Genomic DNA, 19414 nt, shown 5'->3' with positions numbered 1-19414 from the left:
GAGATTGACCCGCCCGCGGCCGCTCTAGCCGCTAGGGCCGCCACCAACGAGAGTAAGGCGGCAGCCGTCACGTGATCACTCACAGTCTCCAAGGCAATTCCCCCCGCCCTGCAGTAGCGAGGAGCGTGGCCAATCAGAAACGCACAAGCGAGGCCCACGCTGACCCGCATTCCAGCCAGAGTGCGCCTGCGCACAGCGGGGGTGTGGGGCCCAGCTCCAACACCGAGGGTTCGTGCCCGGCTGGGTGCTGGAGTGGGAGCGGGCAGTGCAGGTACTGTGCGATCTGGGTGCGCGGCGCCTCCGCTGCCCTCCTTGTGTTGTCACCTCGTGTCGGTAATGCGTCTCTACCCTTATGTTGTTCTCGGTCCTTTTATATCGCCATTCCTCCCCTTCGCATCCCGCTTAAATTGTCACCATTCCCCCTCTTTCGCTATCACCTTCCTTCTGTCGCCATGAACCCCCTTAACTCGCTATTGTCCCCTTAAAGCGCCCATTGCCACCATAGCGCACAGTTGTGCCTTGTAGTCGCCATCGGCTTCTTATGTCGCCAGCTAAACTGTCATCATACACCCGTGTCACCTTCGCACGTCTCCTGTCACCCTCACCTTAAATCGCGTTGATGTTCCCCTGTGTTATCCTCGCCACTGTGTCACCATCTCTCCCATGTCACGTTTGCTCCTCTAGCTGTCACCGTCCATGCCTCATGCTTCTGGTTTTCCCCGTAAGGAGCCACGCTGCCTTACAGGGTTCTTTCCCTCCACCTCTCCAGCATTTGCCCGTGTCACATACTCACCACCATGCGGGGTAGAGCCAGAATCCAGCTCCCCCACTAAACTTCTGGGTAACCTTGGCTACTAGTCACACCTTTGCAACCCAAGCTTCCTCCTCTATGAAATGCACACAGGACACCTATATCAGGGGTGATTGGGAGGATTCTGCCAGTTTATTCTTGTGTTATGTCCAGCTTGACATGGTGATTTGGGCTAATATTGTTAGTAACCATGTCACTCTCACCCTCGTCCAATCACCTTCATCACCTCCTCATTGTTGCTCTCTCCCTGCCCCCACCTCTTCATCATTGCGATGGCGTCAGTCACACACCGTATACCATGCAGATACCCTCTGCCATGGCAGCCACCCACATCACCATCTCCACATTGTCCTCACATCTGCCACAGCACCACACTTGAGGGGGTGGCCCATCAGCCATCACGAATCTTGCTCACGTAAATAGTTAATCCTTATCTCTTCACCTTGTTGGACTGAGTGATCTTTACCCAAAAAATGAGAGCATTTAGCTGGTATAGTGGTGTGAGGGGAGGGCAGGGGGGAGATTAGAGGAAGCTTAGACCCAGACCTCCCTTGACTTCTAGAATTGAGGATACAGAGAGACGAGGCAGGTCCCACCACACCTCAGTCAGATGTCAGCAACCCTGCGTCCCCAGGTGGAATGGTAAGTATCTTATTCAGTCAGCTTGCCTGCGCGAGGCAGTGTAGGACAGTGGCTAGCAGTGTGTCCCTGGGATCTGGAACACCCTGGTTCCAATCTTGATTCTAGCATTTATTTTTTTTAATATATATTTTTTTATTTTAGAGAGGGGAGAGGGAAAGAGAGATAGAAACATCAATGGTGAGGGAGAATCATTGATCGGCTGCCTCTTGTATGCCCCCTACTGAGGATTGAGTCCGAAATCTAGGGCATGTGCCCTGACCGGGAATCAAACTGTGTGACCTCCTGGTTCATAGGTTGACACTCCACCACGGAGCCATGCCAGTCGGGCGATTCTAGCATATCGTACTTAAATAGTTGCATGACCTGGGCAGATAGCTTAATGTGCCTGTGCCTCAGTTTCATTCCTGCAACATGGGAATGAAAACACAAGTTATTTACTCAGCAACTATCTAGAAAGCATGTTCTACTTGCCCAACCCTGTGCTAGGCACTGGGCACACATCAGTGAACGAACCTAGAGATCTCTGGCCCCATGGAGTTTACAATCTAGCAGGGACGAGAGACAATTAGAAACAGGGAAGTAGATTGTAGGATGTTTTAGGAGGGGGGTGGGGACTGCGCGATAAAGGTTGTAGTTTTAAATCAGGTGGTCAGAAAAGGTTTTCTGATATGGTGATGTTTGAACAAATACCTGGATTAAGGGAGAGTGGCGTAGCTCTCCCTTAAGGCAGAGAGAACAGCGAATACAAAGGCCCTGAGGGAAGAACATGGAATATTTAAGGGGTAGCAAGGAGGCCAGTGAGGGAGGAGAGGGCTGGAGGATGAGGTCGGTGGAGTGCTGAGGGCCCATCAGCTTGGCTCTGAGTGAGGTGGGCAGGAGCCACTGGAGGATTTGGCGGAGAAGAGGGACACCATTTGATTTGACCCAAAGCAGCGGCAAAGTACCAAGGATGGATTGGCAAGAGCAGCCTGGTTGGAAGGAGAGCCAGAGTCCTCTTCTTAAAGCTGCACTCAGATATCCTTTCTATTTGGAGGATGCGTCAAATGTACCCCTCAAAGATTGGGAGGGGAAGGGATATTGGTAGTTTTTCAGAGGCCAGAGCCACCTCTGGGTTCACCTGCTGTTGGGGAGGGAGGAGGGGAAGGCATCTACAGAACTGCAGATAGTAAACAACAGGAGAGGCACCTGTCCACCCCTTGGGCCTGAGGCAGATTGAGGTCAAATCCTGGCTCCACTGTTTCCTGGTTGTGCCCCTTTGTGCCAATGACTTAATCTCTCTGGGTCTTTAGTTCCCTTATCTGTTAAATGGGGCTTTAAAAAAAGAATTAAATGTATAAAGTGCTTAGATCAGTGCCTGGTTTGATAAACATAAGGAACCCTACCTTCTAGCCCAGCCGTGGGCAAACTACGGCCCAAATGAATAAAACTAAAAAAAAAAAAAAAAAAGACCGTACCCTTTTATGTAATGATGTTTACTTTGAATTTATATTAGCTCACACAAACACTCCATCCATGCTTTTGTTCCGGCCCTCCGGTCCAGTTTAAGAACCCATTCTGGCCCTCGAGTCAAAAAGTTTGCCCACCCCTGTAATCTAGCCCCACATCCTGCACTTTCACAGGCGCAGGCCTCCCTCAGAGCTGCAAGGAAAAGACATTCTGTTTCTTCGCTGTCCATGAGTTGGTTTGTCAATGTAGTGTCCTGGAGCAGAACTGAGCTCTGTTCAAATTCCAGGCCAACAAACCGGCACTATGCAACCTAGGTAGTAATTTCCCTGAGCCCTGCCCTGCATCTGAAAAACAGGGCTAATAATGCTCTTTCCCCCCGATATGTTGTGTTATTTTTGAATTCAGATAACCACCATTTTCCGTTGTAATACCACCATCCTCCTCCCCTGCTTTCTTTTTCTCCAAGACGCATTTTATGTTTCACTCATTTATCTATTGTTTCACTCCCCCCTCTCCGCCCCCAAATGCCATCTTTACCAGGGATTTTGTTTCTGTTCTATGCTGTATTTTCAATTTCTAGACAGGGCTTGTCAGCGGGTACTCACTGAATAAATACAAGTTGAATAACTAGATGAATGAACTGGCCACTGAGCACCTGCCATGTACTGTCCCTGTGTTGGGTGGTAATGGGACTTAAACGTGACTGAGACAGATCGCTCTGCTCTCGTAGGTTTCACAGTCCAGGGGGAGACACAGCTCCATCAGCAGGCAGTGACGGCCCAGAGTGGTCAGGGCTAGGATGGAGAACCTCCGGGGACTGTCAGAGCCCAAAAGGGGTACCTGAACCAACTAGGGGGTGAGGGAGAGCTTCCTGGAATAGATGGGACTCTAGTTGATAGATGTGAGCAAGATGAAAGGAGAAGCTGTGGGAGGGTTGGCGGTAAAGTGGTTTCAGTTCAAGGAACTGAAAGATATTAAAAATGGCTGCGTCATCAAGGATGGGGAGAGTAAGTTATTCGGGAAGATCGTTCAGGACTCAGATCCACGGTGAGCACACTGGGGCCCGCGGGGAGTTTTTGAGTGGGGATGGGAGGCAAGTCAAACTCGGAGGGGGATTGGAAGGGTTGAGTGAAGGCTGGAAAGGAGGTGGCCAGAGAGTCCAGGTTGAAGCCATGGGAGAGATAAGGGAGGGGGTGAGAGAGATAAGGGGGGGGTGAGAGAGATAAGGGGTGGGTGGGAGAGATAAGGGGTGGGTGGGAGAGACCCTCAGGAGGCCAAGGAGACTCATGGGGGGTCTAGGATGAAGCCGACGGCTCCCTTGGAGTCAGGGAGGGATTTCTGGAGGAGCTGGCACACAGGGTGAGACCTGAAGGATGGGTAGGACGGCTGTCCCTGAAATGGGGGCCCAGAGGAGGAGCAGATTTGGGAGAGATGCTAAGGAGAGTTGGGGACATAGCGGTGTAAGGGGGTTGGGGACACCTTGAGGGAGGTATCTAGAAGGCCATGAGACTTCCAGACGGGAGTTCAGGGAGGAGGTGAGAGTTGGAGGTGGCTTTGGTGTCAGAGGGGGACCTGAATCTGCAATGGTGGGGTCCCTAGAGGGCATGGCATTTGTCCTGAAGGCAATGGGAACCCACAGAGGGGTTTTGAACAGGGAGGGGACAGCTTAGACTTTGAATTCCAAATCAGAAGTATTCACCATTCATGATGGGTTTTATTTGTTTTATTTTGACCTATTTTATTGTTTTTCAGGCGAGGCACCTTCTAGGGAGGAGTCTTTTGAAATAAAGATTCTACTGCTAAAAACAAAAACAAAAAAGTTTACAAAACCAATGCTCTGCTTTGTTTTCTGTAGACTTAACCACAGACAGTTGATTGTTCTGTCCAAAGAGGCCTGCATGATCAAGGGAAAATTGGCTCCTTTAAACACGAGAACATTTCAGTTTGAGCCACGTGGAAGGTCCATGGGTTTGTGGGTGTTTCCTGGCGTGTGCCCTGTCCGGTGCTCCACGTGTGCTTCAGCAGCTAAGCGGCCCCCACCCTCCTTTGCACTCAGATGGCTTGAATCAACCTTGACTTTTACTCTCAGGTTGAGATGCCATGACCTGCTCCTACTCCATCTGTTCTGGGCTTAGAACACAAGCTGGTTATCACTGTATATAAAACAAGTGTCACAAGGACTAGAGAGGCAGCTAAGAAAGTCCTTTCTCAGAGATTTCCATTCTATTCCATTTCTTCTGTTTTTAACAGACATTTCTTGAGTGTATAGTATGCTGGGCACTGGCAGGGAGCCGGGGGTAGAGGAATAAACCAGACACAGACTTCGTTTTTCAGGGGGCACACAAGATTATCTGTGATCAAATAGGGGACATACAGTTCTCACCAGCCAGCTTGTATCAGAAGTGTGCTGTGCTACCTGCCTGCCGTGGATGGATTCATTGACTTCCCAGCAAACGTGAGGTTGGTATATAAGTTGCCCACTGTCTGAGAATGAAAGTAAGGCTCAGAGAAGGGAGCCTCTTTTCCCAGTGACACACAGAGCTGAGACCTGGGTGCGGGGCTCTGGGACTTTGAGACCCACCCCCATATACCATTTGGAGATCCCCCAGCCACTGTGCCCCAGACAGTGTCTAAACTGTAAGATGATCCCATTTTATAGATGAGGCCAGCAGGGCTCAGAGAAGTAAAGCCCCCAGCCTGAGGTGACTCCCGAAGGAAGTGACAGTGTGGGATCTGAACCCTGGACTCTCCAATCCAAAGCTGTGGAGGAGGGATCAAATCTTCCCAACCCCACCCCCTCACCCAGGAGTGGAGTGTTCGGGGAGCTGTACCAACGTGTCTTGAAAGCCTTGTGGGTTTTGCTTCCTCCTTTCCTGCGGTCTGTGGTGTCACACAAGCAGGGAGGGCACAGGTCAAGGGGACAGGACATTCCATGGGCGGGAGAGGTGCAAGGAAGGGGAGCGTAAGGACCAGCCTGGTCATTGCACTGGAACCCCGTGGGGGCTTCTAGGAACCTGGGAACACAGGAGACCAGCTGGGGACAGTGCCAGCACCTGCCAGCCTGGCTCCAGCCCTTCAGTTCATCCTGCCTGCTCCCCTGGGACCTGGGGTGGGAGCGCCGGATACTTCTCCAGCTGAACTCACAGTCCTTTTCTGAAGACTAGAATGTGGGGGGAGGGCACTCCAGCTAGGAGCCTGAGCCTCATATTTTAATTTTCATAGACGTCCTATGTGCATTTTAAAAATTAAGTAGCAACTGAACTGCAACCACCTTGGCTGGGGTTGGGGGTAGTAATGATGCCTTTTTTCTTTCTTTTTCTTTTTTTTTTTTTTTTGGGCTGTTAGACTTGACACATCACATTTATTCAGAACCTCTTACATGCCCATTCTGTGTGCTTGATATGTATTAATCCTTTAGTTTGAAGGATCCACCTGGATAGTTGTTGTTTTTTAATATATTTTTATTGATTTCAGAGAGGAAGGGAGAGGGAGAGAGATAGAAACATCAATGATGAGAGAGAATCATTGATTGGCTGCCTTCTGCATGCCCCCCCAATGGGGATTGAGCCCGCAACCACCCAGGCATGTGCCCTGACCAGAATCAAACCTGGGACCCTTCATTCCCCAGGCCGACACTATAGCCACTGAGCCAACCAGCTAGGGCGATTTTAGACATCTCAAATTATATATATATATATATATATATATATATATATATATATATATATATACACACACACACACACACACATATATATATAGTTGATTTCAGAGAGGAAGGGAGAGGGAGAGAGAGATAGAAACATCAATGATGAGACTCATTGATTGGCTGCCTCCTGCACACCCCGTACTGGGGATCAAGCCCTCAACTGGGCATGTGCCTTTGACTGGAATCCAACCTGGGACCCTTAAGTCCGCAGGCTGATGCTCTATCCACTGAGCCAAACCAGCTAGGGCCGTTCATTCTTTATTTATTCCTGCTCTTTTCCTCAAATTTGCTCCTCCTTAATCTTCCCTAGCTCAGGTACTGGCATCTCCATCCTTGAGTTGCTCAGGCCCAAACCCCTGGAGTCATCCTCAACTCCATCCTTTACCTGGATTCTGCATCCAATTGGATTAGAGATTCCATCAGCTCCACCTTTAAAATGTAACCAGACTCCATCCAATCTTCTCCTAGTGGCTGCCCCCACCCTGGTCTCCCTGTTCCAGCTCCTGTACCCCCTTCCCCAAGTCTGCTCACCACACAGCCAGGGGGAACCTGCAAACCACACCAGCTGTCCATGTGGCCTTAACAAGTTACCACAATCGGGATGGTTTAAAACAACAGAAGTTTCTTCTCACAATTCTGGAGGGTAGAACTGAAAAATGAAGGTGTTAGCAAGGCCATGGCCCCCCCCACCCCCCAGAGGCTCTAGGGGAGATTCTGTTCCCTGGTTTTCCCAGAATCTGGTGGCTCAAGGCATATCTGGGTTTACGGCTACATCACTCCAATCTCTTCTGTCTCTCAGAGACACTTGTCCTTCGATTTAGGGCCCACCCAGATAATCCTTTATTCGATTAGATCTGCAAAGACTTTTTTTTTTTTTTAAATATATTTTATTGATTTTTTTACAGAGAGGAAGGGAGAGAGATAGAGAGTTAGAAACATCGATGAGAGAGAAACATCGATCAGCCGCCTCCTGGACATCCCCCACTGGGAATGTGCCGGCAACCCAGGCACTACATGCCCTTGACCGGAATCGAACCCGGGACCCCCCAGTCCGCAGGCCACGCTCTATCCATTGAGCCAAACCGGTTTTGGCGACTTTTTTTTTTCTTTTCTTTTAATTTAAATTTTATTTTTCAATTACAGTTTACATTTAATATTATTTTGTGTTAGTTTCAGGTGTACAGCATAGTCGTTAGACAACCATATACTTGATCACATGTTCCCCTGATATTTCCAGTACCCACCTGGCACCTTGCATAGTTATTACAATATTACTGACTATCTTCCCTATGCTGTACTTTACATCCTGTGACTATTCTGTTACTACCAATTTGTACTTCTTTTTGTTTGTTTGTTAATCCTCACTGGAGGATATTTTTCCCATTGATTTTTAGAGAGAGTGGAAGGGAGGGAGGGGGAGAGAGAGAAACATCGATGTGAGAGAGACACTTCTGTGCACAGACTGCCACTAATCAGCCACACTGGCCAGGGCCCAATTTGTACTTCATAATCCCTTCACCTTTTCACCTCCCCTCTGGCAACCATCAGTCTGTTCTCTGTAAGGACCCTTTTTGTAGATGTCACATTCACAAGTTCCAGGGGTAATGCCACATCAGATATATCTTTTTTGAGGCCACAATTCAACCCACTACAACACCGAAGGCAGGACCCTCCTCTGCTCAGGCCCTGTCTTCACATGGTCCAGGTAACCCTGTATGGCCTGCTCCTGTCACCTCCCAGACTCATGTCTCCCTCTCCTGTGTGCCTACTGTGCTACAGACGCACTGGCCTTCCCTCTGCTTGGAACACTTCCCCAAGGAAGTCCAGGTAGCTCCTTCTCTGAGAGGCCTTCTCTGACTTAATTAAAATTGCAAACAACCCTACCCCCACCCTTACCCCTATCCCTCTTTCCTGATTCTCTATAGTACTTATTACTATAATTTACGTATAATTTACTTATTTTGCTTTTTGTCTGTCTTTCCTCGTGTCTGTTTTGTTCACAGCATTATCCCCAGAGCCTAAAACAATACCAAGTACACAGGTACTCAATAAATATGTGTAAAATTCATGAACAACCTTATGAAAAGTGCTATTGTTACCATGCCCATTTTGCAGATGGAGAAACTAAGGCACAGTTGCATTGTCATTTTTCAAGGTCATACAGTCACATAAGTGTGGAGGCTCATATATGAATCCTCATATATGGAACCCACTTCTCCAGTGCTAGTGTTTTGCTTTGATGAAAGTACAACAGAAGTTACAACCAAACCCCTCATTACAGTCCCTGTAATCACTATACTAGTAGAATTTGAAAGCCAGAAGGTCACTAACCGTTTCAGTGAACTCCCTCTATTTTCTTCCTATTTTTGGTTTATTAGTGGCTCCCGGTTCCCCAGGCTCAGTGTGTTCAGTCCTGTCCCTCACCTCTCCAAGCCTCACTGCTCCCTCAGTTTTGCTCTTGTTCATCTCAGCTTTCCTAACTTCACATCTGCTGTTCCAACCCCTTAATCTTAATACAACATTTCTCACCCAGGCCTTTGCAAATAAAGAAACGGCAAGTCCTGGCTGGTGTGCTCAGTGGTTAGAGTGTCAGCCCAGGGACCAAAGGGTCATGGGTTCAGATTCAGGGTCAAGGGCACCTACCTGGTTTGTGGGTTCGCTCCCAGCCCCTCATGGGGGCTCATGCAAGAGGCAACCAGTCCATGTGTCTCTCACATCAATGTTTTTCCCACTTCCTCCCTCCCCTCCACTCTCTCTGAAAAGCAATGGGAAAAATATCCTCAGGCGAGGGTTAACAAAAAAACAAAAAAGGCATAAGTTGTTTCCTGCCCCATACCTCCTTCCCCACCCTGAAACCCTGCTACCAACCACCTCTAAGACTGTTGTCTCCTTGCTATCTTCTGCTCTGTAATCTCAGAATACCGTGGTCTGTTGCCAGTTCTTGCTGGATCCATTTGCCCCGTCTCCATTTGTCTCCCTGCAATGAGAGGATGGGTCTAGCCGAGCTCTACTTCCCCAACCTGGGGTCCTGAAAATACAGATATATTAAAATGCAATTCTAACCCACCCCCAAGTCCCGCTCTCAAAGCAACCACTTCTGACGCTCTTCTCTCAAAAATATACTTTTCTGCATTTATCTGTTAACTTCCTGCCTGGCTGCGGGGAGCGAGTCCTGCCCCCCTTTCACTGACAGAAGTGGGTGGGGAAGGGCTCTCCAATTTATATCTGCAGTGATGGCCTTAATCCTCCTTGGGAGATAGGAGACTGAGAGGTGGGAAACCCAGCCTATCCACGAGCCAGAGCCTGGATTCAGAAACAAAATTTTAAAAAATCCCTATCAGTTGGCTTTTAAAAAAATGATAAATCAAGTAAAATAGACTCCAACAGAAAACCCACCGTCTCCTTTCCCCGCCCTGCTCTTCACACGCAGAGCGTGAGCTGTCACTCAACTTTGATGTCTCCATTTTATAAGTTTTTAAAACATTATCTTATGTATTTATGTTTGATTAGGCAATGCATGCCCGTGGTACGAAACTTCACAAGGTTTGTAGAGAGAAAAGATGGGGGGGTGGGGGCGGTGTCTTTTTTAAATTCTCACCCGGGAGTACGTTTCTCACCGATTCTAGAGACGGAGAAACACCCCTCGGCCGCCTCCACAGCGCCCCCTACGGGATCAGACCGCAGCCTCTTCGCTGGGCGGCAGGAGGTTCTAACCAGCCCAGCCCCCGGCGGGGACGCGGGGATCCTTTTTCTTTACCTGTGGCTTCCCTGCCTTGTACGGGTGGCTCTGGGGTCGGGTGCAGCAAAGTCCATGCCCAGGCCATGGACACTCCCCGCCAGGCCAGGTAGGCGGAACCTACCTGGGGGCCCGGCCCCCCTGGTCCCTGCGCAGACTCCCTGCTGCAGAGGCGGAGCCTCCTCGGTCCCCGCCCCCGCCTTCCACTCGCCCCAGTTCAGCCTGTTGGGGCAGAAGCTGGGGCCCCGCAGAGTAGCAGCTGCAGCTTGCCGACCGAAGCCGAGGCACCTCGGGGTAGGGGAGGGGAGGCGGGCTGGGGGGGATGGGCTGGGGGCTGGCGGGAGGCCCAGGATGGTCCTGGGCTCCCGGCCTGAGCTGGCTGGTGGGTACCTGGGGGTCAGAACGGAGGAGGCACCTGGAAAATGCCCCCTGGCTAGGAAAGCCAGGCACAGAGGTTTGAGGCTCCGCCGAGCTGACCCCATCCGAAGCTGTCTCTCTGGGAATGTCGAGATTAGCGCTTAGAGAAGGCAAGGTGCTGGTGGGTTGCAGAGCGGGCACTGAAAGGGCGGCTACCGCATGTCGTTGGGAAGAGAGCAGAGGCGTTAGAGCTTGAGGGATTTCGAAATCCCTGCTGACCAGCGGTCTGCTTCCTCCTTTTGGGCTGGCGGGCTCCGTGCCATTGACCCCCGTGATCATGGACAGAACCCAGTGGATCCCGTGAGCCCCAAGACTCATCCGCCTTGTGTGGTGTCAGCCAAAAGCCCAGAGCACCCCCACACAGTGCCAGCTTTTGTTCCCACAGTTTGGAGACCCTGATACACCCACTTTCCTACCTGCACTCTGCGTGCCCCCGGCTGCCTGGCAAGATGAAGCCTAAACTGATGTATCAGGAGGTAGGTGGATGGGGCCCCAGTGGGGAGGGACTGGGTACAGTGGAGAGTAGGGACCCCCATGTCACCCCCAAACCACCCTGTTGTTCCCCAGCTGAAGTTGCCTACTGAGGAGTCCGTCGGTGAGCTGCCCATGAATGAGATCGAGGCATGGAAGGCTGCCGAGAAGGTAGGAGCCCGCGGCCACGCTGGGTCTGTCTCAGGCATGGGCCGGGCTGTGCCCCCTGGGCTGGCTGACCGCCTCTTCCCACAGAAAGCCCGCTGGGTCCTGCTGGTTCTCATCCTGGCTGTTGTGGGTTTCGGTGCCCTGATGACTCAGCTGTTCTTATGGGAATACAGCGACTTGCATCTCTTTGGAGCCAACCAGCCCCCAGCACCCTGCTATGACCCCTGCGAGTAAGTGGGGAAGTAGAGAGCCTGGGATGGTGGGGGAAGAGCCCTGACAAGCGAGGGACGCTTAGACACACCAGAAAGGGCCTGCCGTCAGCATCACCCAGTGCCCATGACTGTGAGGTGGTTGCAGACTCCCAAGTGCACCACAGGCTCTTCCCTCCGTGCCCACCCCCATCCCCTGACACTGTTCCCATGGCAGCCACAGCATCATCTTCTGTCCAGGTCTGTGAAGAGACAGGCACACACAGACACACACTGCATCATCTGTCCACATCTGCGGACAGGCATCCACACGGATATCCACATACACACCTTCCTTCCACACCTCCAGGTAGACAAAGGCATGAATTCAGAGAATCATGACTACAGGCACGCACAATACAATCTTCCATCCTGGGTGGGCAGACAGGTGAGCTGGGGGTCTGCTATGCCTGAAACCAGCCGCCCTCCCCCGTCCTGCAGAGCAGTGCTGGTGGAGAGTATCCCCGAGGGCCTGGACTTCCCTGAGGCTTCCACTAGCCACCCCTCCACCAGCCAGGCTTGGCTGAGCCTGCTCGCCCGGGCCCACAGCAGCCTGGACATCGCCTCCTTCTACTGGACCCTCACCAACAATGATACCCACACTCAGGAGCCCTCTGCACAGCAGGTACCTGGCAACCCGGGCCCTGGTGGGAAGCAAGGGGGCAGTGGGAAGCATTAGGAGTGGGGGTGAGAGGGGTTTTCCTGCAGCCCAGGAGACAGGTAGGCATGTCTCATGCAACGGGTTGGACACAGGTGTTTGGAAGCAACTGTCTTCACATGGCCCTCTGGACCGGGGGTGTTTGTCACCGTCCTCTGTCGGCCTCTGAATGTCGGGTGTGGGTTTGGTTACGAGGGAGTAGGCTGGCAGATGTCACTTACTCACAAGCTGCCCCGACCCTGTCACCCCAAGAAATGGAAGAGCCGAGTGAGAAACAGCCCAGCCTCTAGCCAGGCTGCCGCTTCCCTTGGGCAGGTCACTGCCACTCTCAGGCTTCAGTTTCCTCACCTGTGGAATGGGGCCAATGTATAGCACCCACCCCTTATGAGGATGGAACCGGCTAATCATGCAAATTATAGCGTGGTGCCCGACACAGTCAGGCCTTTATAAGCTTTTGTTATTAGTATATTCTTGTGGTCTGCAGACAAACTTAAAAACCATAAAGCTTCAAGGTTTGGGAAGGAGCAGTCTAGGTGGATCACCCCTTTGTTGAAAATCACAGAAGTTTCCCCTTTTTTTTTTCTCTTTCTGCTGCCTCTTTTTGTGAGAAATGGGCTTAAAATTTATTTACACTGTGGGGCTCCTTAAGCACTACCTGAAAAAAATTACAAAAGTTAGAAATGATAGGTACTCGCACTCCTTGCTGCTCCCACTGGAGTGGTTCAAAGCGCAAGCACAGGCCTGGGGGGCAGACAGCCTGGGTTCGAGTCCTGCTTCACCACTGAATCCTCCGGCGCTGCTTCCTCATCTGCAGCTTCCTCGGGATGGTACTCAGACTTGCCCCCTCAGTGAGAGTGGTGAGAATTCAGTGAGTTCAGACGTGAAGGGGCTTAGAACAGGCCCCTCTCAAGTAGGAACTAGGGAATCGTGGGCTGTCACTATTACTGTTATTGGCATCACCAAGCCTCACCTGTACCTTCCCAGGCCCCCAGCCTAAGCCAAACCCCCAGTATCCTGTAAAGTGCCTGGAGGCCCCTATGGTACCAGGCATTGACACTTCCAAGGTAGGATCTTGGGAAGGTCCCTGGAATGGCACGGGAGTGGCAGGGAGGCCCTGACGAAGCTCAGAGCGGCCAGTTATTAAAACAAGTAAAGGTTTTAATATCCTAACCTGTAAAGCCATCCCTGGGCATACTGGCTAATGTAAAGCCTGCTCACTCTTGATCTCATCTGGAAGCCCAGTATCAAAACAAGCCCATGGGGTGCTGTGTGGGGCTGGAGAGCTGGCTGGACCAGCCCCTCAGAGGCTCTGCTCCTCCCCACCCCCCTCCCAAGGGTGAGGAAGTCCTCCGGCAGCTCCAGACCCTGGCACCTCGAGGTGTGAAGGTTCGCATTGCTGTGAGCAAGCCCAGCGGGCCCCAGCCCCAGGCGGACCTGCAGGCCCTGCTGCAGAGCGGTGAGTTGTGGGCAGCTGGGTGCAGGCTGGGCTGGGCTATCCAAGCCAGCCCCTGACCCCCACTCCTGTCGGTTGCAGGTGCCCAGGTCCGCATGGTGGACATGCAGAAGCTGACCCATGGCGTCCTGCACACCAAGTTCTGGGTGGTGGACCAGACCCACTTCTACATCGGCAGTGCCAACATGGACTGGCGCTCCCTCACCCAGGTCTGCCTGCACCCTGCCCACCCGCCTTTCCAGACCACTCCCCGCTCCACAGGTGCCCAGCCTCCAGTGACACCCTCTTCAATCCCAGAGTTCTCTCTCCAGTCCTCAATGGCTTCCTTCCCACTTTCTACCGGGAAAGTCCCCAAATCCAGCCCTCTACTGCCCTCCACCTGTCATGGAAGCTTGGTCCCCAGTGACAGCGGCCAGGCCCTCTCCAGGGCATTCAAGGCCCAGTCCACCCATTTAGGCTTCATTATTCACTCTCTGATGCCTCCTCTAAGCCCAGCTCTGCTCTGGGTAACGCTGGGAACACGGAGGTAGCAGATGGACTACCCAGTGCGGAGACAGGCCAGTCACCAGGTAGTGTCAGCCCAGAGGAGTCAAGGCTGGGATGGGGGAAGCACAAGCAGAGAGGTCTGAGCCAGGAAGGGGGCCCCAAGCTGAGGTATCAGAAGGGCTCTCAGAGGAGGAAATAACTAATCTGATAACTGAAGGATCTGTAGGAACCAGCACAAGACAGGATAGAGGGCATAGCTCAGGCAGTGATCATTTGCTCAGCCCCTAATCTCACCAACTCCTTGGGGAGATGCTGAACATACAGCTGTGGCTGAGACATCCCTGCTGTCTTTCCTCCCAGTCCAATGGGGAGATGGGTTTGCCACCAGAGAGAGTGATGAGGGAAACCCAAGGGGCCGTGAGAGCCCAGAGGAATGCCTGAAGCAGTCTGGGCAGTCAGGGGAGGCTTCCTGGAGGAGGAAACTGTCAGCTGAAACCTAAGAATAAGCAGGAGCTCCCTCATTGGAGGGTAGAAGTGACAGCATATGCAATGGTTCAGGAAACCTGGAGCTTTGGAGCGACATTGATTTTCATAAAAATTTGACTAAAGATATTAGTCTTGAATCAAGTTCATGCCCATTCCAGGGCTTTAGATGGAGGTCGGGGGGGGGGGGGGGGGGGCATGAGGCGGGGAGGGGCGGAGGGGAACTGAGGGGCAAAAAGAAGGGAGAGAGCCCAGCCGACGTGGCTCAGTGGTTGAGCATCCACCTATGAACCAGGATGTCACGGTTCAATTCCTGGTCAGGGCATGTGTCTGGCTTGTGGGCTTAAGCCCTAGTGTGGGTGTGCAGGAGGCAGCCAATCAATGATTCTCTCTCATCATTGGTGTTTCTGTCTCTCTCTCCCTCTACCTTCCTCTCTGAAATAAATAAAAAAATATTTATGTTTAAAAAAAAAGAAGGGAGAGGGGATTTTGAGGGGCATGGGAAGGAATGGGGATTTTGAGGGGGCATGGGAAGGCCACTACCCCAGGCCCAGCATTTCCCTCCCACAGGTCAAGGAGCTGGGCGTGGTCATGTACAACTGCAGTTGTCTAGCCCAAGACCTGACCAAGATCTTCGAGGCCTACTGGTACCTGGGCCAGGAGGGCAGCTCCATCCCGTCAACCTGGCCCCAGTCCTATGACACCCTCTACAATCAAAAGACACCAATGGAGATCTGCCTCAACGGGACCCCTGCTCTGGCCTACCTGGCAGTGAGTCTGAAGGAAGAGTGGCCTATCACACCCTGGCCACACGCCCTCACACACGGCCAACCCAGCCCCGCCCAGGGATTGGTGGGGAGGGGGTCCGGACCACTAGCCCTCACTCCTGCTCACTCTACTTAGGGGCCTGGGCTGTATCCCAACCTCACTAGGCCTCAGTTTTATCTAGAAAATGTTTACAACCTCTTAGGGCTTGCATGGACCCAGCTATTCCTCCCCATGAGCCCTAAATCCAGCTGAAAATTCAGTTCCTCAGTCACACTAGCCACATTCCAAGTGCTCAGTGGCCACATGCAGCAAGCGGCCACCTCAGGACAGTGCAGGTACAGAAACATTTCCATCGCTGCAGAAGTTCTGTGGACAGCGCTGGCTGTCTCTGTGGCAGATACTGAGCACTCTAGACAAGGCACTGCTGTTGTGGAGTTTGTTTTGTTAATTCTCATACAAGGATACTTTTCCATTGATTTTTTTTAGAGAGAGTGGAAGGGAGAGGGAGAGACAAAGAGAGAGAAACATCGATATGAGAGAGACACACCGATTGGTTGCCTTCTGCACACTAGGGATTGAGCCTGCAACCAAGGTACGTGCCCTTGAGCAGAATCAAACCTGGGACCCTTCAGTGCATGAGATGATCTCCAACCAGCTGAGCCACACTGTCTAGGGCAGTGATGGCGAACCTTTTGAGCTCGGCGTGTCAGCATTTTGAAAAACCCTAACTTAACTCTGGTGCCGTGTCACATATAGAAATTTTTTGATATTTGCAACCATAGTAAAACAAAGACTTATATTTTTGATATTTATTTTATATATTTAAATGCCATTTAACAAAGAAAAATCAACCAAAAAAATGAGTTCGTGTGTCACCTCTGACACGCGTGTCATAGGTTCGCCATCACTGGTCTAGGGCAAGGCACTGCTCTTTTTAGCTATTGATATTTTCACTAGTTGGGGTGGCCAACCTCGTCCCCATCAGTCCCCCCAAACAAGTCACCTGGCCAGGCCCAGTCATTGTGGGGGGGCCATACACGGTGTATGGATGCTGGGGTCCTGTACTCCAGTGGTCTCCCACAGGGGATTGAGGGTTCACCCTCTCAGAACCTGAGTTTGCTCACCTGCCCTGAGGCTGGAGAGAGCTGGGTAAAGGGCCTGGTGTGGCATGGGCACACGAGGGGTGCCCTCAGGGGGGCCTGTGAGTGAGTCAGGGATGAAAGCGATGAGAGCAGAGGTCCTCACACCTGAGCGTGCATCAGAACCAGCGGGAGTGCCCTAGTGGTTTGGTTCAGTGGGTAGAGCATCGGCCTGTGGACTGAAGGGTCCCAGGTTCAATTCCGGTCAAGGCACATGCCTGGGCTGCGGGCTCGATCCCCAGAAGGGGACGTGCAGGAGGCAGCTCATCATTGATGTTTCTATCTCTCTCTCGCTCTCCCTTCCTCTCTGAAATCAATTAAAAAAGAGAGAGAGAGCACCACCGGGAATGCTATTTCACCAGATTCCTGGGCTCCACCTCAGCACCCTCATTCGGGATGCCATGTGTAGTGAGGCCCACAGACTTGCAATTCTAACAAGTTCCCAGTTGATGCTGTTAGTGCTGGATCAGGGACCTTTTGTCTTGAACCACTGGGTTAGAGCATAAATTCTGAAACCAGACAGCCTGGTTCAAATCCTGGCTCAGTTTATCAGCTGTGTGACTCAGGCCAGTCATTACCCTCTCTGCGGCTCAGCTTCCTCACCTGTGAAATGGACGTCATAAGCATCCTTCCCCTTCATGGAGGCTGCAGATTCAGCAAGACCGCAGGACCTGGCTAGTGACAAGCTGCCTGTACACGGGTCCATTGTGGTGGCACCCCTGGCATGGCACACGTCTTACCTGTCCCCTCGCCCCCAGAGTGCGCCCCCACCCCTGTGTCCGAGTGGCCGCACCCCAGACTTGAAGGCTCTGCTCAACGTGGTGGACAATGCCCGGAGTTTCATCTATATCGCAGTCATGAACTACCTGCCCACCATGGAGTTCTCCCACCCGCGCAGGTACTGCTGGGTGGGTGGACAGGGAGCCGCTGGAGTGGGAGAGGGAGTGAAGGGGCCCAGAAAGCAGGCAGTGGAGCCGAGGCAAGGGGACAGATGGAGGTGAAGCGATGGGGAGAGGCAGAGAAGACAGAGGTAACAGGGAGAGGGGTCAGAGAAAAGGATGAGAATATTGGGGTTAGGGGGGTGAGATGGGGACTGGAGGCCAGAGGCAGGGGGAGCAGGATTTCTGGAGTGGGAAGCAGGGAGCGTGGGCTGGAGACAGATGAGGGCCTAGGGAATGGGGGCTAAGAGTTTTCAGGGTTGGGGCAGGAGGGTTGGGGGGCTCAGAGCAAGTAGTAGGAGCAGCAGACAAGATGATGGAAAGGCCGGGTTGGGGGGGCAGGAAGGGGAGCCAGAATCAGGGAGTAAAGGATGTGGCATTTAAGGAGGCAGGAACAGGACCGGGAGTCAGCGATGAGTGTCTTAGGGTTTGGGGGCTCTCAGAAGCTGAGGCAGGGCCCAGGCCTCGCTCCATCAAGCTAAGAGTGAGGCTTGTGGATAACGCCACCCTGTACCCTGCACCCCCGCCCCAAGGTTCTGGCCTGCCATCGATGACGGGCTGCGGCGGGCTGCCTACGAGCGGGGCATCAAGGTGCGCCTGCTGGTCAGCTGCTGGGGTCACTCTGAGCCGTCCATGCGAGCTTTCCTGCTCTCCCTGGCCGCCCTGCGTGACAACCACACCCACTCCGACATCCAGGTGGTAAGCGCCGCCACAGACCACTCCTAACCCCTGTGCTGGGCAGTGCTGGGCACACAGTACTTGTGGAGCTCACCTAGCAGACAGCCCAGAGTGAACCGTGCGGTGACGGGGAGACCGTGCGTGAGGCCCAGGTTTGGGGGGGCAGGGTGGAGGGTGAGTGTGGGATGGAAGTGCCCAGAGGAAACACCTGCCCCAGCCTGAGGGGACGGAAGGCTGTCTGGAAAATGGGACATCTGAGGTGCTGCCTACGGGCCGTTCTAGAAGAGCCCCTCTGGGAGTCACTCTAGAGGGAACGGTGGCAAATGAAGTCATTGGGCCTCCCAGCCAGCGTTGCCTGAAAGCCACCCCTCCAGACCCTGCTCTGGCCCTGTGGTTTTCACGGATTCCCCAATCCTACAGACCTGTCCCCATTCCCCACCCCACACCCGGGGGCGTCTCTGCTTTCCATTCTCCCCTCCCCCCGCAGAAACTCTTTGTGGTCCCTGCGGACAAGGCGCAGGCCCGGATCCCATATGCCCGAGTGAACCACAACAAGTACATGGTGACCGAGCGTGCCGCCTACATCGGTGAGTGTCCGAGCACCGCCGGGGGCTGGGAGGGGGTCCAGGCACTGCCACAGGCCCTGACTCTGCCCCCTGCCCTGTAGGAACCTCCAACTGGTCTGGCAGTTACTTCACAGAGACGGCGGGCACCTCGCTGCTGGTGACACAGAACGGCGAGGGCGGCCTGCGGAGCCAGCTGGAGGCTGTTTTCCTGAGGGACTGGGACTCCCCTTACAGCCACGACCTGGACGCCTCAGCCGACAGCGTGGGCAATGCCTGTCGCCTGCTCTGAGACCTGTCCCAGCGGACAGGCTGAGGCCTTCAAGGCCCCCACACACCCAGATGCCCTGGGTCGTGGTCCCTGTCCCCGTAGCCCTGCTTCTGTCTGTCCCGTTGTGGCTCCACAGATCCCCCTTGCTCTCCCATCTCTACCTTCGCCCCTGGCGGCCTGATGCTGTGGCCCCAGATCCCAGCTGAGCTGGGGGAGGGATCAGCCCCAGAAGAAGTGGGGATGCATGCTGGGCCAGTCCCCCGGCCTCCCCCCGTTCCCAGGGCAAAGAGGGCCCAGGTTCTAATAAGAAGTAAACAACTTGTCTGTAC

General features: G+C 53.0%; 1 protein-coding gene across 4 annotated transcripts; it reads left to right on the top strand.

Moving 5' to 3' along the window:
- The first annotated feature begins 191 nt into the window (after window positions 1-191).
- Window positions 192-19413, top strand: PLD3 (phospholipase D family member 3). 4 transcript variants are annotated; one of them, XM_070399096.1, is made up of 13 exons: window positions 198-271; window positions 5234-5359; window positions 11147-11237; window positions 11329-11403; window positions 11488-11630; window positions 12090-12273; window positions 13642-13762; window positions 13841-13968; window positions 15299-15499; window positions 17394-17533; window positions 18107-18272; window positions 18739-18838; window positions 18919-19413. In XM_070399096.1, exons 3-13 carry the CDS (start codon window positions 11211-11213, stop codon window positions 19104-19106), a joined length of 1473 nt encoding a protein of 490 aa, XP_070255197.1. In that variant the 5' UTR covers window positions 198-271; window positions 5234-5359; window positions 11147-11210; the 3' UTR covers window positions 19107-19413. The 4 variants fall into 4 exon arrangements, with proteins under 4 accessions (XP_070255199.1, XP_070255197.1, XP_070255198.1 ...); XM_070399097.1 differs by lacking the exon at window positions 198-271 and adding an exon at window positions 1392-1453; XM_070399098.1 differs by lacking the exon at window positions 5234-5359 and having other exon boundaries at window positions 192-271.
- Window position 19414: the final 1 nt, after the last annotated feature.

This window comes from Myotis yumanensis, unplaced genomic scaffold (assembly GCF_028538775.1).
Source record: "Myotis yumanensis isolate MYYU_CA2020_CCGP unplaced genomic scaffold, mMyoYum1.0.hap1 SCAF_18, whole genome shotgun sequence".
Taxonomy (NCBI): domain Eukaryota; kingdom Metazoa; phylum Chordata; class Mammalia; order Chiroptera; family Vespertilionidae; genus Myotis; species Myotis yumanensis.
The sequence above is the reverse complement of the archived record's forward strand: the minus strand, read 5'-3'. Positions and strand labels throughout refer to the sequence as shown.